Source organism: Esox lucius, chromosome 1 (assembly GCF_011004845.1).
Source record: "Esox lucius isolate fEsoLuc1 chromosome 1, fEsoLuc1.pri, whole genome shotgun sequence".
Taxonomy (NCBI): Eukaryota; Metazoa; Chordata; class Actinopteri; order Esociformes; family Esocidae; genus Esox; species Esox lucius.
Window position 1 is genome coordinate 40,503,293 of NC_047569.1, and position 16,207 is coordinate 40,519,499.

At 48.9% G+C, this 16,207-nt stretch overlaps 1 protein-coding gene across 4 annotated transcripts in view; it reads left to right on the forward strand.

Annotated features, from left to right (window-relative positions):
- Positions 1-15,833, forward strand: part of fndc3a (fibronectin type III domain containing 3A) — a 94,190-nt gene extending 78,357 nt beyond the window's left edge. For all 4 annotated transcript variants that reach the window (XM_029119395.2, XM_029119396.2, XM_029119397.2 and 1 more), the window contains 7 exons: positions 1-88; positions 2,390-2,612; positions 3,722-3,860; positions 4,446-4,658; positions 5,393-5,559; positions 6,463-6,593; positions 13,298-15,833. The exon at positions 1-88 is cut by the window's left edge and continues 62 nt beyond it. In XM_029119395.2, the coding sequence (XP_028975228.2) occupies positions 1-88; positions 2,390-2,612; positions 3,722-3,860; positions 4,446-4,658; positions 5,393-5,559; positions 6,463-6,593; positions 13,298-13,621 (1,285 nt within the window). In that variant the 3' untranslated portion in view covers positions 13,622-15,833. The remainder of the gene's footprint in view (positions 89-2,389; positions 2,613-3,721; positions 3,861-4,445; positions 4,659-5,392; positions 5,560-6,462; positions 6,594-13,297) is intronic.
- The last annotated feature ends 374 nt before the right edge of the window (positions 15,834-16,207 follow it).

The window sequence follows — 16,207 nt, forward strand, 5'->3', positions numbered from 1 at the left end:
AACCATGCAGGTGTGTTATAGTGGTGCCAGCCTCACCCATGAGGTCAAGGGACTGCTTCCTGCCACCATCTACTTTTGCCGTGTACAGGTGGGTCCGTCTCTCCCCCCCGTCTGTCTGTCTCTCCCCCCCGTCTGTCTGTCTCTCCCCCCCGTCTGTCTGTCTCTCCCCCCCGTCTGTCTGTCTCTCTCCCCCCCCGTCTCTGTCTCTCTCCCCCCCCGTCTCTGTCTCTCTCCCCCCCCCCCGTCTGTCTGTCTCTCTCCCCCCACGTCTGTCGGTCTCTCTCCCCCCCGTCTGTCGGTCCCCCCCCCCCCCCCCCCCCCCCCCCGTCTGTCGGTCTCCCCCCCCCGTCTGTCGGTCTCCCCCCCCCGTCTGTCCGTCTGTCTGTCCCGTCCCCCCCGTCTGTCTGTCTCTCTCCCGCCCTGTCTGTCTGTCTCTCTCCCGCCCTGTCTGTCTGTCTCTCTCCCGCCCTGTCTGTCTGTCTCTCTCCCGCCCTGTCTGTCAGTCTCTCTCTCGCCCTGTCTGTCTGGTTTTATTGGTGAACCAGAACAGCTGAGGATCCAGAACTGTAAGTTGAGTTGGTTATTGCCTCTGTGTTGTTTGTTGTGCACTGAAGTTCTGACTACTTTCACATCTCCGCTGAGAAGATCAGAAATGTTCCCCGTGTAAAAAACAATTAGAGAGACACTGCATGTTAGACTCCCTCACATCAGGAAGGAAGCCTCCTTACGGTTTTTCTTATCGTCTTATTAGATTTGAATCCAGCTGTTGCATTATTCAGTCACATTTATTTCATAAAGCCTCTTTTTCCATCAGCTCTGTCACAGAGTCGTTATACAGACACCCTGCCTGTAACTCCTCAGAGCCCACGACGTTCTGACTGCCTCTGTAGTCACCCTGGCTCAGTTTGTCCCATGCAGCAAACACAACATGCGTAAATATTGACAGTGAAACAATTGCTTACAAGACCATTCCAGATTTCGCAATAAAGGAGTAGGAAAGAAACAAATGTTGGAAAAGTAGATTTTCCACAAAATAGTTAAATCCATAATAAAAATGTATATTTGTCCCCCCTCTTACAGTTCACTGTTTTTATACGGGTTCCGAGTCCATGTAGAGAGGACAAGGAGGCGGTGTTGGATTGGTGTGTACCTTCAGCACCGCCCTGTGGTCAGAAGGTGTCAGTACAATAAGACCTTATTGCGTTTGAATGTTTTTTCACACAACAAGAAAGAAAATGCCTGAAGAAAATGTTTATCAAATTATTTTCTTCAAATCCATGACAATTTGAACAAAGGAGTGATTAAAACTGGTTAACTCCAGCCAGCCACCTCTCACAGTGATCAGAAATACGGATTTGAATAGTCTCTTAGCCACCTCCAAAAACAGCAGCTACTCATTCACATTACGTTACACAACACATATCATGACAAAGTGCAGGACTTCTACTGACCAGCCAAGCTGACTTCTGCATTCCCCTTCATGGTGGAAAGTGATTCTACTTGGAAGTCCTTCCCCTAATGCTCCAGGGCTGTTGTACTGTGTAGTCCACTTTTATAGAGGGTCTAGATATACAACCAGATTAACGTTTCCACTCCAGCCTGGAGTGTTTGACTGGACTGCCTGATAAGGGAGGGTTGTTCATGACTGACTGATGAGGGAAGAAATGGTGCCCCCGGAAAGTATTCAGACCCCTTCCCCACATTTCATTGAGTTGTACACTTAATTCATAATTCAGTAAATACAGATTTTTGCCCTCAATCTACACACACTACACCATAATGACAAAGCAAAAACACAGGTGTGTGCCAAATTATTGAAAACAAACAACAAAATATAATTTATGCACGTGTTCAGACCCTTTTCCACGACACTGAAGTTGCATCCAGTGTTTCAATCCACCATCATGTCTCTAGAACTCCCTCTTTGACAGGTTCCACTGGGCCCAAATCTGTCTGTATGAGGACACACTTTACAGGGAATGTCAGAGTTAGTCCAGGTGACCAGAGACCTCGGTCAGCAGACTGTAATAAGACACGGGAACGTTCCCCCGGAGCACAGTGGGCTCCATCAGAGCAGATGTTTAATTATCTTAATGAGCCTCAACCTGGTTTAATAAAGGTTGGATTCATACAAAAATAATGCTCAATAGTAAGACCAACGTGTGTGTCTGTGTGTGTCTGTAGCCCGTTTGTGTGTGTCTGTAGCCCGTTTGTGTGTGTCTGTAGCCCGTTTGTGTGTGTCTGTAGCCCGTCTGTGTGTGTCTGTAGCCCGTCTGTGTGTGTCTGTAGCCCGTCTGTGTGTGTCTGTAGCCCGTCTGTAGCCTGTCTGTGTGTGTCTGTAGCCCTTAAGTCAGGCTTTGATAAACCTGTCACCCTCTCCCTCCTGCAGGCTGTGAACGTGGCGGGCGTGGGTCCGTTTAGCGAGGCAGTCCTCTGTCAGACTCCGCCCTCTGTACCTGCAGCCGTCAGCCTTGTCCACGCCCTCAAAGAGGCGGAGCTAAGGGGTTTCCACAATTCCCCCGATCAGGAGGAGGAGGAGGAGGAAGAGGAAGAAGAGGATGATGAGGATAGACCGCCCGTGCCTCCACTCTACTCCCCTTCAACATGTCTAGGTCCATTTGGTTTCCCTCTTCTGTGTTTCTGTCAAAGGACTCCCTTTCTATAGAACAGGGGTTTAAGAGGTTCCCTTTCTGTAGAGCAGGTGTTTATAACTGGACTCTTCTGTAGAGCAGGGGTTTAACAGGGCTCTCTTTCTGTAGAGAAGGGGTTTTATAACAGGGCTCTCTTTCTTTAGAGCAGGGGTTTAACAGGGCTCTCTTTCTGTAGAGCAGGGGTTTAACAGGGCTCTCTTTCTGTAGAGCAGGGGTTTAACAGGGCTCTCTTTCTGTAGAGCAGGGGTTTTATAACAGGGCTCTCTTTCTGTAGAGCAGGGGTTTTATAACAGGGCTCTCTTTCTGTAGAGCAGGGGTTTTATAACAGGGCTCTCTTTCTGTAGAGAAGGGGTTTTATAACAGGGCTCTCTTTCTTTAGAGCAGGGGTTTAACAGGGCTCTCTTTCTGTAGAGCAGGGGTTTAACAGGGCTCTCTTTCTGTAGAGCAGGGGTTTAACAGGGCTCTCTTTCTGTAGAGCAGGGGTTTAACAGGGCTCTCTTTCTGTAGAGCAGGGGTTTAACAGGGCTCTCTTTCTGTAGAGCAGGGGTTTAGCAGGGCTCTCTTTCTGCAGAGCAGGGGTTTAACAGGGCTCTCTTTCTGCAGAGCAGGGGTTTAACAGGGCTCTCTTTCTGTAGAGCAGGGGTTTAACAGGGCTCTCTTTCTGTTGAGCAGGGGTTTAACAGGGCTCTCTTTCTGCAGAGCAGGGGTTTAAGAGGGCTCTTTCTGTAGGGCAGGGGTTTTATAACAGGACTCTCTGTTGAGCAGGGGTTTAACAGGGCAATCTTTTTGTAGAGAAGTAGTTCCCAAACAGGGAGTCACGGCATGTGCACAGACAGAATTTTGTCTCACCCACCTGGTTCCCCTTTTTCATAGTCATTTTCTTGAAAGTTTTCACAATAAGCCATACTCCCCCTGCACTTAAATAAAATAGATATTGTAATAAAAAAATGCTGCATGTATAACATCTTTTATTTGCATTTTGTGTTTATTACAGTACTCTAGCCACGTTGAAAGACTCATTTTGTGCTAACTTATTGTATGAAGTAGTCTTGTCCTGTGGGATATTTTAGGTGTTCGCTGGGAGGCACCCTGTGACCACGGGGCTGAGATCACCACCTACATCATTGATCTTGGGGAGAGACAGCCAATCTCTGTAGGACCAGTCACCAAACACATCATCCAGAATCTGCAGCCTGACACCAGCTACAGGTTAGAGACCCACACACATCCAGCTCCAAAACCAACCCAGGTACACACACACACTGCTCTAAAACATACCAGGTACACACACACATCCAGCTCCAAAACCAACCCAGGTACACACACACATCCTCCACCAAAACCAACCCAGGTACACACACACATCCTCCACCAAAACCAACCCAGGTACACACACACACACTGCTCTAAAACATACCAGGTACACACACACATCCAGCTCCAAAACCAACCCAGGTACACACACACATCCTCCACCAAAACCAACCCAGGTACACACACACACACACTGCTCTAAAACATACCAGGTACACACACACATCCTGCACCAAAACCAACCCAGGCACACACACGCCCTGCTCCAAAATATACCAGGTACACCAACACACACCCTGCTCCAAAATATACCAGGTACACAAACACACACCCTGCTCCAAAATATACCAGGTACACACACACACACACCCTGCTCCAAAACATACACCTACACACACACACACACCCTGCTCCAAAACATACACTTACACACACACACACACACACACTGCTTTTTGTAACTTCCCCTCTGTTCTCCAGGATTCGTATCCAGGCTCTGAACAGCCTGGGGGCGGGTCCTTTTAGCCACACCTTTAAGCTGAAGACCAAGCCCCTGCCCCCCCAGCCCCCCCGGCTGGAGTGTACGGCCTTCAGCCACCAGACCCTCAGGCTGAAGTGGGGTGATGGTCCGTCCAAGGCCACGCCCTCAGATGCCCTCCAGTACCAGCTGCAGATGGCGGACAAGAGTGGCAGGTTAGTGGTGTCAGAACCGCCAGTCCTCTGGTGGCCAGGCCTTATTGAACTATGCTGAATAACAACTCTGTCAACAGGGACAAAAATGTTTCCTGCCTACTTCCTTATACCATCTCCCACTGGTCCTGTGGTTGTAGAATGGGTTTGAATCAGGCCCACTGCTCCTAGTCTCTCGCCAGTCTTTTTCAAATCGGTTTTTATTCTGTCCATGAATTGTACTATGGTTGGCTTGTGTATTACACATGGGAGAAAACTGAAGTCTGATGACCCACTGGAGAGCAGAATGCCACATCTTGATGCAATCAAAGGGAATCTTTGCAGCGTGTGACCTTTGACACCTTGGGGCAGATATGTCATTGGTCCAGTGCGTTAGGTAACAGATCAGCTAGGGAGAAGGGCTCCTGCTGGTCATATCCTCCGTGTAAATCACTGCTGCGTGTGACCTCTGGTGAGGAGGAGCCTGAAAGGGGCCCAGTGGATATAATGAAGTTAGGTTGTCGTTGTGATGTACAGCTGGAGGGGCGCGACGGCGGCAGGCGGAAAGACTCCCTGCAGGTTTGGGTGGCGGTGAGGCGAGGGGAATGCCAGGAGAGGGGAAGTGTGTTTGGGAGGGCAAACCCCCCACCCCTGTTGTTCTGTGAAAGTGGGTCCTCACGTCCTGGAGTCACCATTGTCATGTGAGAAAGGTCAGTGAGTTGATCAGTTTGACCCATCTCTCCCTGTTCTCTCCACAGGTTTGTGTGTTTGTACAGAGGGCCCTGCCACACTCACAAAGTCCAGCGCCTCAGTGAGTCTACCTCATACATGTTCCGCGTCCAGGCCTTCAACGAAGCCGGCCAGGGCCTCTTCTCCCCAGCCTACACCTTCACCACCCCCCGCTCACCTCCCGCACCCCTCAAAGGTACATCTCCCTCCTCCTCACATTCCTCCCCTCAACCTTCACGCCATACTTCTCCCTTTCAAGGAACACAACCTCTAGCTTTCCTTTTACTCACACACTTTTCTTGCCCTGATTCTCCCTGACTCCCCCCTCTCTCCCTGACTCCCCCCTCTCTCCCTGACTCCCCCCTCTCTCCCTGACTCCCCCCTCTCTCCCTGACTCTCCCTGACTCTCCCCTCTCTCTCCCTGACTCTCCCCTCTCTCTCCCTGACTCACCCCTCTCTCTCCCTGACTCTCCCCTCTCTCTCCTCTCTCTCCCTGACTCTCCCCTCTCTCTCCCTGACTCTCCCCTCTCTCTCCCTGACTCTCCCCTCTCTCTCCCTGACTCTCCCCTCTCTCTCCCTGACTCTCCCCTCTCTCTCCCTGACTCCCCTCTCTCTCCCTGACTCCCCTCTCTCTCCCTGAATCTCCTCTCTCTCCCTGACTCTACTAAAAGTGGCTACTTTTAGTATCTGCAACATTACAACTATTTTGATCTTTAACGCTTCATTTCATACTACTTGATTATTTTTAAGTTTTGATGTCTCCACTATTATTCAATAATAATAGAAAATTGTAAAACTACAGAAATACCCTGGAATGAGTAGGTGCTTCCAAACTTTGGCCTGGTACCGTATTTACAAAAGGGGGAAAATCAGATGCGTATGGGTAGGCTTTACTTTTGTTAAAACACTGACAGATTACCAAGGAGACAGATTACCAAGGAGACAGATTACCAAGGAGACATTTTTCAGGTATTTGTAGGTCTGTGTAATTTGAAGGAAATACATCTGTCATATTATTGTAAATCTCCCTCTCTCTCCCTCTCCCTGTTTTTCTCTCTCTCTATCTCTCTCTCCCCCTTCGCTCTCTCTTTCTCCATAGCTCCCAAGGTTGAGCGAGTTGAGGACATGCCATCAGTCTGTGAAGTGAGCTGGGAGCTCCTGCTGCCCATGAAGGGAGACCCAATCATCTACACACTGCAAAGCATGATGGGTAACTCTGAATACAAACAGGTAAGTATCAGACAGGTGTCTGATGTTCTGAAGCTTTTTTGGGCCAGCGCCCCCTATCCATTATCCAGGTCCCTCACCGCCCCTCATCAAACAAGATGTAGGCACGATACACTGTTTCCAGTCGCAGTGGCGTAAACTGGCAGGTTTTAATGTTGCAGACCACAGTTTTTTGCAAGTAGTTTAAATTTGTATGTGAATCTTCGGTGTAAACTCGCCTTGAAACAAACGCCCCCCAATGGAACCTCAACGCGCCCCCCCTTTCCAAAATATTGCTTCCAGCGATCCCCTGGGTGGCCCCTGGGTGGCCCCTGGATGGCCCCTGAGGGGGCGGTGCTGCCACTGTTGAGAAACACTGGTCTGTATAGATGTAACAGATCATGATGTTTAATGATGTTTGGTCCATATTAGGGGTGTAACGGCACCCAAAAGTCACGGTTTGGTACGTACCTCCGATTTTAAGCCACGGTTCAGTAGGATTTTCGGTACTGTGGAGATTTCTTTTAATTTATTAAGAAATTATAAACTTGTAAACAGTTGCTGATTGGCCATAATTCTTTGAACAAAGGAAGACACATGAAGGTACGTCGCATCGCATCATCGCATCATCTTCCGCTTAATCCGGGGCCGGGTCGCGGGGGCAGCAGTCTAAGCAGGGATGCCCAGACTTCCCTCTCCCCAGACACTTCCTCCAGCTCTTCCGGGGGGACACCGAGGCGTTCCCAGGCCAGCCGGGAGACATAGTCCCTCCAGCGTGTCCTAGGTCTTCCCCGGGGTCTCTTCCCGGTGGGACGGGACCGGAACACCTTCCCAGGAAGGCGTTCCGGAGGCATCCGAAACAGATGCCCAAGCCACCTCAGCTGACCCCTCTCGATGTGGAGGAGCAGCGGCTCTACTCTGAGCTCCTCCCGGGTGACCGAGCTTCTCACCCTATCTCTAAGGGATCGCCCAGCCACCCTGCGGAGAAAGCTCATTTCGGCCGCCTGTATCCGGGATCTTGTCCTTTCGGTCATGACCCAAAGCTCATGACCATAGGTGAGAGTAGGAACGTAGATTGACCGGTAAATCGAGAGCTTCGCCTTACGGCTCAGCTCTTTCTTCACCACGACAGACCGATACATCGACCGCATTACTGCAGAAGCTGCACCGATCCGTCTGTCAATCTCCCGTTCCATCCTTCCCTCACTCGTGAACAGGACCCCTAGATACTTAAACTCCTCCACTTGAGGCAGGCACTCTCCACCAACCTGAAGTGGGCAAGCCACCCTTTTCCGACTGATGACCATGGCCTCGGATTTGGAGGTACTGATTTTCATCCCCACCACTTCACACTCGGCTGCAAACCGTCCAAGTGCATGCTGGAGGTCCTGGCTTGAAGGGGCCAACACGACAACATCATCCGCAAAGAGCAGAGACGAAATCGTGTGGTCCCCAAACCTGACACCCTCCGGCCCCTGGCTGCGCCTAGAAATTCTGTCCATAAAAATTACGAACAGAACCGGTGACAAAGGGCAGCCCTGCCGGAGTCCAACATGCACAGGGAACAAGTCTGACTTACTGCCGGCAATGCGGACCAAGCTCCTGCTTCGGTCGTACAGGGACCTGACAGCCCTTAGCAAAGGACCCAGGACCCCATATTCCCGAAGCACCCTCCACAGGATGCCACGAGGGACACAGTCGAATGCCTTCTCCAAATCCACAAAACACATGTGGACTGGTTGGGCAAACTCCCATGAACCCTCCATCACCCTGTAGAGGGTATAGAGCTGGTCCAGTGTTCCGCGGCCTGGACGAAAACCACACTGTTCCTCCTGAATCCGAGGTTCTACTATCGGCCGTATTCTCCTCTCCAGAACCCTGGCATAGACTTTCCCGGGGAGGCTGAGAAGTGTGATCCCCCTATAGTTGGAACACACCCTCCGGTCCCCCTTCTTATAAAGAGGGACCACCACCCCGGTCTGCCATCCCAGAGGCACTGTCCCCGACTGCCACGCGATGTTGCACAGGCGTGTCAGCCAAGACAGCCCCACAACATCCAGAGACTTGAGGTACTCAGGGCGGATCTCATCCACCCCCGGTGCCTTGCCACCGAGGAGTTTCTTAACCACCTCGGTGACTTCAGCCCGGGTGATGGACGAGTCCACATCTGAGCCCTCATCCTCTGCTTCCTCAATGGAAGACGTGACGGCGGGATTGAGGAGATCCTCGAAGTATTCCTTCCACCGCCCGACGACATCCTCAGTTGAGGTCAACAGCTGCCCACCTCTACTGTAAACAGCGTTGGTAGGGCACTGTTTCCCTCTCCTGAGGCGCCGGATGGTTTGCCAGAATCTCTTCGAGGCCAGCCGATAGTCCTTCTCCATGGCCTCACCGAACTCCTCCCAGGCCCGAGTTTTTGCCTCCACAACCACCCGGGCTGCAGCCCGCTTGGCCTGTCGGTACCCGTCAGCTGCGTCAGGAGTCCCACAAGCCAACCAGGCCTGATAGGACTCCTTCTTCAGCTTGACGGCATCCCTTACTTCCGGTGTCCACCACCGGGTTCGGGGATTGCCGCCTCGACAGGCACCGGAGACCTTACGGCCACAGCTCCGAGCGGCCGCTTCGACAATGGCGGTGGAGAACATGGTCCACTCGGACTCAATATCTCCAACCTCCCTCGGGATCCAGTCGAAGCTCTGCCGGAGGTGGGAGTTAAAGATCTCTCTGACAGGAGACTCGGCCAGACGTTCCCAGCAGACCCTTACAGTACGCTTGGGCCTGCCGAGTCTGTCCAGCTTACTCCCCCGCCATCGGATCCAACTCACCACCAGGTGGTGATCAGTTGACAGCTCCGCCCCTCTCTTCACCCGAGTGTCCAAGACATACGGCCGCAGGTCAGATGAGACGACAACAAAGTCGATCATCGACCTGCGGCCTAGGGTGTCCTGGTGCCACGTGCACTGATGGACACCCTTATGCTTGAACATGGTGTTCGTTATGGACAAACTGTGACTAGCACAGAAGTCCAATAACTGAACACCACTCGGGTTCAGATCAGGGGGGCCGTTCCTCCCAATCACGCCCCTCCAGGTGTCACTGTCGTTGCCCACGTGGGCGTTGAAGTCCCCCAGTAGAACAATAGAGTCCCCAGTCGGAGCACTTTCCAGCACCCCTCCCAGAGACTCCAAGAAGGTCGGGTACTCTGCACTGCCGTTCGGCCCGTAGGCACAAACAACAGTGAGAGACCTATCCCCGACCCGTAGGCGCAGGGAAACGACCCTCTCGTTCACCGGGGTAAACTCCAACACATGGCGGCAGAGCTGGGGAGCTATAAGCAAACCCACACCAGCCCGCCGCCTCTCACCATGGGCAACTCCAGAGTGGTGAAGAGTCCATCCTCTCTCAAGGAGTGTGGTTCCAGAGCCCAAGCCGTGCGTAGAGGTGATCCCGACTACCTCTAATCGGAACCTCTCAACCTCACGCACTAGCTCAGGCTCCTTCCCCGCCAGCGAGGTGACATTCCACGTCCCTAGAGCTAGTTTCCGTGTCCAGAGATCGGGTTGTCTAGGCCCCTGCCTTCGACTGCCGCCCGATCCTCTTCGCACCGGCCCCTTATGGTCCCTCCTGTGGGTGGTGAGCCCACGGGAGGGCGGCCCCACGTCGCCCGTTCGGGCTGAGCCCGGCCGGGCCCCATGGGGGAAGGCCCGGCCACCAGGCGCTCGCATACGAGCCCCAACCCCGGGCCTGGCTCCAGGGTGGGGCCCCGGCTGCACCATACCGGGCGACGTCACGGTACTCAATATTTTTTTCATCATTAAGGGGGGTTTGAAGGTACGTATCTATCTCAAATAAAAACATACCTGGGTATGTATGTTACATACCCACAAATGCAAATTAAAACTCTACCATGCAAAGAAGAAACCAGATATAAACAAGATCCAGAACTGCTGCCGCCTTCTCTGGGCCCAAGCTCATTTAAGATGGACTGTGGCGAAGTGGAAAACTGCCCTGTGGTCTGATGAATCAGCCTTTGAAACAAATTTTGGGAATCATGGACACCACATCCTCTGGATTAAAGAGGGGTTAGGGACCATCTGGCTTGTTATCACCGCACAGTTAAAAAGACAGCATCCGTGATGGTATGGGGGTGCATTAGTGCACATGGCATGGGTGACTTGCACTTCTATGAAGGCACTATTAATGCTGAACAATATACACTCACCTAAAGGATTATTAGGAACACCATACTAATACTGTGTTTGACCCCCTTTCGCCTTCAGAACTGCCTTAATTCTACGTGGCATTGAATCAACAACAAGGTGCTGAAAGCATTCTTTAGAATTGTTGGCCCATATTGATAGGATAGCATCTTGCAATTGATGGAGATTTGTGGGATGCACATCCAGGGCACGAAGATCCCGTTCCACCACATCCCAAAGATTCTCTATTGGATTGAGATCTGGTGACTGTGGGGGCCATTTCAGTACAGTGAACTCATTGTCATGTTCAAGAAACCAATTTGAAATGATTCAAGCTTTGTGACATGGTGCATTATCCTGCTGGAAGTAGCCATCAGAGGATGGGTACATGGTGGTCATAAAAGGATGGACATGGTCAGAAACAGTGCTCTGGTAGGCCGTGGCATTTAAACAATACCCAATTGGCACGAAGGGGCCTAAAGTGTGCCAAGAAAACATCCCCCCCACCATTACACCACCACCATCAGCCTGCACAGTGGTAACAAGGCATGATGGATCCATGTTCTCATTCTGTTTACGCCAAATTCTGACTCTACCATCTGAATGTCTCAACAGAAATTGAGACTCATCAGACCAGGCAACATTCTTCCAGTTTTCAACTGTCCAATTTTAGTGAGCTTGTGCAAATTGTAGCCTCTTTTTCCTTTTTGTAGTGGATATGAGTGGTACCCGGAGGGTTCTTCTGCTGTTGTAGCCCATCCGCCTCAAGGTTGTGCGTGTTGTGGCTTCACAAATGCTTTGCTGCATACCTCGGTTGTAACGTTATTTCAGTCAAAGTTGCTCTTCTATCAGCTTGAATCAGTCGGCCCATTCTCCTCTGACCTCTAGCATCAACAAGGCATTTTCGCCACATACTGGATGTTTTTCCCTTTTCACACCATTCTTTGTAAACTCTAGAAATGGTTGTGCGTGAAAATCCCAGTAACTGAGCAGATTGTGAAATACTCAGACCGGCCCGTCTGGCACCAACAACCATGCCACGCTCAAAATTGCTTAAATCACCTTTCTTTCCCATTCTGACATTCAGTTTGGAGTTCAGGAGATTGTCTTGACCAGGACCACACCCCTAAATGCATTGAAGCAACTGCCATGTGATTGGTTGATTAGATAATTGCATTAATGAGAAATTGAACAGGTGTTCCTAATAATTGGAAACGGGGTTGTACATGTAACAGACCATAATGCTTAATGGTGATTGGTTTGTTTGCATGTACCAAACCGTCATTCTGAATAGTGATTGGTTTGTTTGCATGTACCAAACCGTCATTCTGAATAGTGATTGGTTTGTGAGGGTGTCACTTCCACCCTTGCATCTCTATGCTTGCATTTCAAATTGCACCCTGCAGCTTCTATAGGACACTTCCTACCCCTAACCCCTACCCCCTAACCCCTAACCCGGGGGACAATAAGAAGCTGTAGACTCCCCCTTTTCCATCATCCATCTGTCTGTCTCCCCTCCATGATGACAGGTAATGATGAGTCAGGTTTCTTTTTGGCCCGTCCTGTCCTGACCTGACCTGACACTGTTCTGCCTGTCACACTATAATTACATTACAAAGCTTGAATATGCAGCTGCCTATTTCTTCTGGGTTTTGTCCTGTTGTCATCATCATTCTGCCCGTTGAGAGACTCCTTCCTTCTGTATCTTTTAGCTACGGAGACGGCTGTTCTTTTAGCTACGGAGACGGCTGTTCTTTTAGATACGGAGACGGCTGTTCTTTTAGCTACGGAGACGGCTGTTCTTTTAGCTACGGAGACGGCTGTTCTTTTAGATACGGAGACGGCTGTTCTTTTAGCTACGGAGACGGCTGTTCTTTTAGCTTCGGAGACGGCTGTTCTTTTAGCTTCGGAGACGGCTGTTCTTTTAGCTTCGGAGACGGCTGTTCTTTTAGCTACGGAGACGGCTGTTCTTTTAGCTACGGAGACGGCTGTTCTTTTAGCTACGGAGACGGCTGTTCTTTTAGCTATGGAGACTGGCGTTATCGTAATGAGGCGTGATGTATTGAATAGTAAAAGTGTGTCGGGATTTATATCGTATCGCAAGGTACTTGCCAATACACACCCCTAATATGGACTACATCATGATGATCAGACTGTTCAGGATGAGACAGAGTTATGGACTACATCATGATGATCAGACTGTTCAGGATGAGACAGAGTTATGGACTACATCATGATGATCAGACTGTTCAGGATGAAACAGAGTTATGGACTACATCATGATGATCAGACTGTTCAGGATGAGACAGAGTTATGGACTACATCATGATGATCAGACTGTTCAGGATGAGACAGAGTTATGGACTACATCATGATGATCAGACTGTTCAGGATGAGACAGAGTTATGGACTACATCATGATGATCAGACTGTTCAGGATGAGACAGATATTGTAATGCGGATTGTCTCCTTTCTCCTGTCTCTCCTCTGGCCTCCTATTGATAACCTCCTGTCTCTCCTCTCCTCCAGGTGTATAAGGGTCCAGCCTCGTCCTGCCAGGTCCCTGGCTTGCAGCCCAACAGTGAGTACCGCTTCAGGGTGTGTGCCGTCCGGCAGTGCCAGGACGCTCCGGAGCTGAGTGGACCCTACAGCCCCACGGTGGTGCTGTCCCCCCAGCGCAGTGAGCTGTCGGCGGGCAGCTTGAGTGGTGCGGGTCCCCGGGCTGGAGCGGACGTGGCCCGGCCAATACGCACCCCCCTCAGCGACGAGCAGTGGGCGGCTCTCATCCTCATGCTCTTTGCTGTCATCTCCATCCTCATCGCGTTCGTCATCCAATACTTTGTCATCAAGTGAGCTGCACCTCTTTTCTCCCCCCTCCCCGGTTCCTCCTCTCCCCCCCCCCTCCCCGGTTCCTCCTCTCTCTCTCCCCCGCTCTCTCTCGCTCTATATCTGTCTCTCTCTCTGTCTCTCTTTCTCTGTTCCCAGCTGCAGGGTTACAGCTTTATTCTCCTGTTGTGGTTGTTGTTGATGATGTTGTTGATGTTGTTGTTGTTTTTGTTTCTTTGTGTTGTCACACCTGGATGATCATGTTTAGCAGAAGGCTTGGGGTGGTGGGCGTGTGGGGGGGGGCACCAAGGCCACAGGAAGTTACGTGATGTTCTTTTCATGGCCTCTCATTGGTTAAAAACGGTCTAGATTCCTGTGCGATTGGTTAATGAAGGAGCAGGGATAGATGGTTTAAAGGTTAACAAAGCTCTCTTTCTGTCACTCGGCATGTATGTTTCCAACCATATATTTGTATAGCTAATAGATAATCCATATTTATAATTGAGTTTAAAAGTGTCCCGTATGAACCATGTATGTTTTTGATTAATGTTCCAAAACTAGTATGTAGTTGGATTATATTAAATAGCCTATGCTGTTACACCTGGGACCTGATTGGCCAGTGTTTGCACAGAGGGGTGTGTCCAGGTACACAGGTAGGAGAGGGCGGAGCTGGGGGGGCGAAGTCAGATGTCATAGATATACGAATATTGTTTGCATTATAGAACATTCATTTAGCACTTTCCAACTTTTTTGATGTTCAGAATGTGTAAGGATGCAAAAATGACTGGAGAAATGTTAGTATATTTTTGTACAGTAACGACACGAGGACCTGTTAGTTGTTCGACAAATAAATTGCTCAGATGTAGACTTTAGAGAAATGAAACAAAAAAAACTTACACAATGATGAAAAATTCTAATTATTTTTACTATCATGTAGTTATACTGTAGCTTGTTTTTACAATCATGCAGCTGCTTCAGTGTTGTTCAGCACAAAACATGGACTTTGCTTATTATCCTGAATCTCTTTATTTTGCACTTGATGAAAGAGGAAACCTTGACTGACTGTCTCGGTGATGCGTTTTATAGAACTACACATTTTCAGATTGTGCAAAACCCTACGTGTGTTTGGGGTGTTTTAAAAGTTCTAGTACCACCACCCAAGCACGTACCGAGCTCTGACCCGAACAGCTTGTTGCTCCCAATGGTATCAGAACCAATTAGCTGTTTCCAGGCGACAGGATTGCATTATAAACAAATTAACATTTAGGAGTATTTTCTTAATGTCCCAGAATTTCATTTTTTTTTGGATGGGGGTTGTTTTTAGTTTTTAGAAAACACTAAAAGTTGTTCTTTTTTTCTTTTTGTTAATTTTTTTTAGCAATTGATTTGATGTTTCTAGTAAACAGTATTTAATATACTCATCATCATGAAATTAAAATAATATTATTAGCAGGATATGGTAATTTCTGATTTATTTAGATATATTTTTGTCTATTTTTTTATGAGATTTAAATAAATGCTATTTTAAGTTGTCTGGAGAAAATAAGAAAACACCAAAATAAATATTCATGAGACAAAAAATAACACCGTAGATCAGAACTGTGCTAACTCGTACTTCCTGTGAATCAAAAGTTTGGCCTTTTCTCTGTGTGTGCAAGTCTTTGTAGCCGATTTCCGAATTGCGCTGAGCTGGTCAGTGTAGTCATTGATCAGACTGTAGAGTCTAGTGTTGTGTTTTGGTTATGGGCAGATTATGATTCTTGCTGTTGCAGCCACTATAATGATGACTATACAGGTACCTTGCCAAACGTCTTGGGGGAATTACTTTGATTTGGTTGGCCAGGCATCTCTAACCTCCGATGTCTTAACTCTCATTCAAGGACTCAAATTCCTATTTTTGATAGAGAACAGTGTGTGCAATTTTAAGCCCTTCTCACCGTGGTTAACCTGCTGTGTGGCTGAGGGGGAGAAAGAAGAAATGAAACGATACAAAAACAAATAAAATATGCACAAAAAATGAGACCATTTTTATGTAATTTTAATGTTTGCAGTTACCTCATAACACCGTACATTCCAAAAGGAAAATTTGTTATACTATTCATCTCCCAGGGCCAGACATATCATGTTCAAATGTTATGGGAAAACATGTATAATCATAAATATGTATCTGAAGTGTGTCTGTATAGCCATGATATCTACAAAAAGATCCATGCACAATAAAAGATTTATAATTCTTAAATGGTCTACAGCTTTATTTTTGTAATGTTTTGTCTGCATTTCCTTTCTTTTCTGATTGGGAACCTGTGTTTATGAAGAACGACCCAGGGCATATGCTGGACGCGACGGGATGCTGTCTTTTTTCAACTCTAACCAGAAAACAGTCCATTTGGTATTCATTTCCTGTTTATTCTTCTGGAACCATCTGCATTCGTCGACACCCAGTAGTGGGTCTGGGTCTGTGTCAGTCAAGCCCTCTGGCTGGTGATTAAAAGACACAAAATGATTGTCACCCTTGATAAAGATTCCCCAAAACACGTAATACAACTACTGAGCCATGTTGTATGCTCAAGGAAATGGTGAAATAATATGATTTTATACTAATACAATTACCCA